Source organism: Verticillium alfalfae, genomic scaffold (genome assembly GCF_000150825.1).
Source record: "Verticillium alfalfae VaMs.102 supercont1.2 genomic scaffold, whole genome shotgun sequence".
Taxonomy (NCBI): Eukaryota; Fungi; Ascomycota; class Sordariomycetes; order Glomerellales; family Plectosphaerellaceae; genus Verticillium; species Verticillium alfalfae.
This window is the reverse complement of record NW_003315037.1, coordinates 2,513,198-2,516,461: the sequence shown is the minus strand read 5'-3', so window position 1 is coordinate 2,516,461 and position 3,264 is coordinate 2,513,198. Positions and strand designations below refer to the sequence as shown.

At 55.7% G+C, this 3,264-nt stretch overlaps 1 protein-coding gene across 1 annotated transcript in view; it reads right to left on the bottom strand.

The window, feature by feature from the left end:
• Positions 1-2,565: 2,565 nt before the first annotated feature.
• VDBG_02238 (pectate lyase Pel-34K) overlaps positions 2,566-3,264 on the bottom strand; it is a gene marked incomplete at both ends in the record, with an annotated part of 1,363 nt that continues 664 nt past the window's right edge. The window contains 2 exons of the mRNA XM_003008004.1: positions 2,566-2,646; positions 2,757-3,220. Coding sequence (XP_003008050.1) covers positions 2,566-2,646; positions 2,757-3,220 — 545 coding nt within the window. The remainder of the gene's footprint in view (positions 2,647-2,756; positions 3,221-3,264) is intronic.

Below are 3,264 nucleotides of genomic sequence, written 5' to 3'. Positions count from 1 at the left end.
ACCGCAAAAGGCCCCTCGGTATCCAATCACTCGCACTCGCCGCCCTCCCACACGAGAATCTACCCGCTCAGCCGCTGCAACATCTGCTCTTTGTTTCCACCCTGGACCCCCGTCGTCCCTACGAACGCAAAGTCTTTGGTGGCCCAATGCTCGGCGGTACTCGACGCGCTAAACCTGCCTGGAGCCCTCACTCCCATGCGCCGCCGCCTGGCTAAATTGGCCGAGTCGTCTCCGCGCCAGACCACTCGGCTTCGCTCGTTTCGAAGATGCATCAAACTCGAGAACAGGTCATGAGACCCTTTCTGTCGAGTTTTACTACCTGTGCTGACACTTCTGCGTTGTCGGGGTAAAGCTGGGCCGGAACATGGGGCCACGCGAACCAGGCATTGCCGTGGCCCACCTCCAGTCCTGCACAGCAACACTTGATCGACTCCCTTCACTACAGTTACGTTTTGCCGCCCTGACACACACTGATTCGGTGTGCCGACTTGTCCGTCTTCGGTCCTTTTTCTCGGGGTCGGAGGCCTGATATGCCACTGCAGATTCATCTATGGTGGCATCCGTTAGCGATCGTATGCTGTCCAGAGAATGCGGTTCTGGCATGGAAGACTCGCATCCGCTTGCGTGGAGGTTTTGGCAACGAAAGATGAAAGACACGGTATCGTCTAGAAACAATCGTATTGAGGTTGTCTCATAACCACGCGGGATACCTCGCGTGTCCCTTTGTGCTGTCAGTCCTTTGAATCACAACCGCATACATTTTTTTTGAAGGTCAAACATAGACCCTCCACCCGAGAAATCGCCAAAATCTAATACTCCTCAACGACACGAACCATTCCCACGGGGACGTCAAGGGTTGAATGAAAAGAAGAAAAAAAAAACCCCTAGGGAAATCACGGGGTCTCCGGACGGGGCAAAACACAACAGACGCTGTGAACAGTGGACCAGTGACTGATGGCGCCGGCCTCCCTTCGGAGCATTTGGGTCTGGGCACCTATCTTTCTCCACAGCTCGTCCCCTCGTGATTACAGTTCTCGTTCCAACTTCCCCACCGATTTGACCTGCCTGCCCCTGGCCGACAACCCCTGCTCTCCCCCATGCTCTCCCCGGGCGCCGCCCGCCGCCTTCGACGTCAACCACTCCACATGTCTGTGTCCTTTTTCGTCGCGTAACGGCAGACGAGCAGGGGGGTAGCCTTGGAACCACCAAAGCCTGGCTTGCTTCTTTGGCGGAGTGGGCCGTTCGCTTACGGGTCGGTCCAACTATTCATAGCGTGGGACTACTTTCGTTGGAATTCGGGTCTGGGACGACGACGCTTTCAGAATTCTCCCTGCTTTGAGGCATGGCACGAGGATGACTCGTACGGTATTGTCCGCTCGCCTAGTAACGTGGCGGCTGTCACAGCACACGAGCTCAGCTTCCTCACGTGGCGATGGCCAAAGCTGTCTGCCGACGGCTATTAGTTAAACTGGGTCGATCTAGACATGATTCTCTTTGCCTGCGAAAGCAAACCGAGCAATACAGAGGAGAGCCTACGCGCTTTTCCCGTGATGGCTGATGGATGCCTCAGCTACGCCTTGTGCCCTGGAGGAGCATAGGATTGCTGAAGACAAAAATGGAACTAAAAGCAACACCTATCGCGTCCAACAAGCTCTCCAATTCCGAATCAGCAGACAGTGTAGTACATGTCCAACATATCAGCCTCAGCCTCAGCCTCGTCGAACCATCCGGATGTAGCAAGCGTGCATGCCTGAACCGCTCCCATGGAACTCACACGATAGTTGCCAGGGGGTGTCGGTGCACACCCGTTTTACACTACTAAACTCTTTGCGATGTGAAGTAGGGGTCATGAACCCGGGTTCGGTGCGGCATCACCATGCCAGACGGCGAGAGATGTGCCCGAAACGGCAATGGAGGCTGGAACGCGCCCTGGTCCGCCATGGTCTCTATACAGCCGTGGGCAGCCAAGGCCTGCAACCTGGCAAAGGACACACTTCGGGAGGAACCGTTAGGCCCGAGCTGTAAGCTGTATGTCGGTCCTATCGATCATCTCTGCAGCCTCATCAACCCGGTGCGGCGGTACCTAGGCGCAGCCAAATGTTGCTCGCAACCTTCGTGCGCGCTTGTGACGCCTCGCGATGCACCTGACCCTGCAGGTATCTTCGATGTGACCCTCACTTGGCCCTAGGTTCCGGATTCCGGATGCCACAACATATCCCCAGGGGCATGCCTGCGCCCCTCCAGTTTGGGCGTCGGTTGGCAGCCATCATGTCGGTCAAATCTGCGCCCTGGTCCCCTCCCCCTTTTCTCCGAGATGGGGTTCCGCAGAACGGCCGAGTCTATAGCTCCGGGGCTCCCACATGCCAGCCCAGTCTACGCAGACACTAACCCACCGCCAGGAGGGCTTGGCATCAGAGATCTCCAGAGGGACCGTATGGCAATCCTGGGGTGGGCATTCGAAGTCGGGTCTAGCAGCTGGCATCTGGAGGAGGCATTTCTTAACCCGTTTGTTTACTCCATGTCATCTCTTTTCTTTTGCTTTCGTTTTGGATTTGGTCTGGCCCTCTACTGCCACATTCTGGGCATGATATCCTCGGCTACGAGCATGCCCTCGTACGGCGGACCGGGTTTCTCTTGGTTCTTCTCCTCTGATACACGACGAGCATCGTGATCGGGGATGCTTCATTGTTCAAGTTCGCACTTGTCTCTGCCTGTCAAGAGCAAACCGCTCTTTGAGGTCCGGCATTGCCTTTCACAAAGGCCGGTACGTCCGCCGTCTTCGTTAACGTGTACGAGTAGTACGAAGCCGGGTCAAAGGCTTCTCCAGCATCCTTCGCAATCGTCCCGCCAGTGCCCTCGAAGATATTCCCCTTCGTGCGGAGCGCCGCTCCTTCATCCCGCGTAATTGGATTCTTCGTATCCTCAAAGAACACATTCTCAATAACAGCCGTCGTGGCACCACGAACGTAGTGCCCGTACGAAGTCACACCACTGACCAAGTTGTTGTACAAGTGTGCCTCAGCCAAGTTGTCAGCTGAAGGGTTGCGCTGGTTCGTCGAGTCAAACCAGTTGTGGTGAATAGTGCCACGAGCGACGACGTTTTCTGTCCACCCGATGCCGAAGGCCTTGTCATGTTTGCGAAAAATGTTGTTCGAGACGGTAAAGTAGTTTGTATCTTTGCGGAGGTCGACGAGACCGTCGCCGGCTTCTTCAAAAAGGCCTAGTTTAGGCCAGTCAGCTTCATTCGTCTCCCAAGATGGTGGA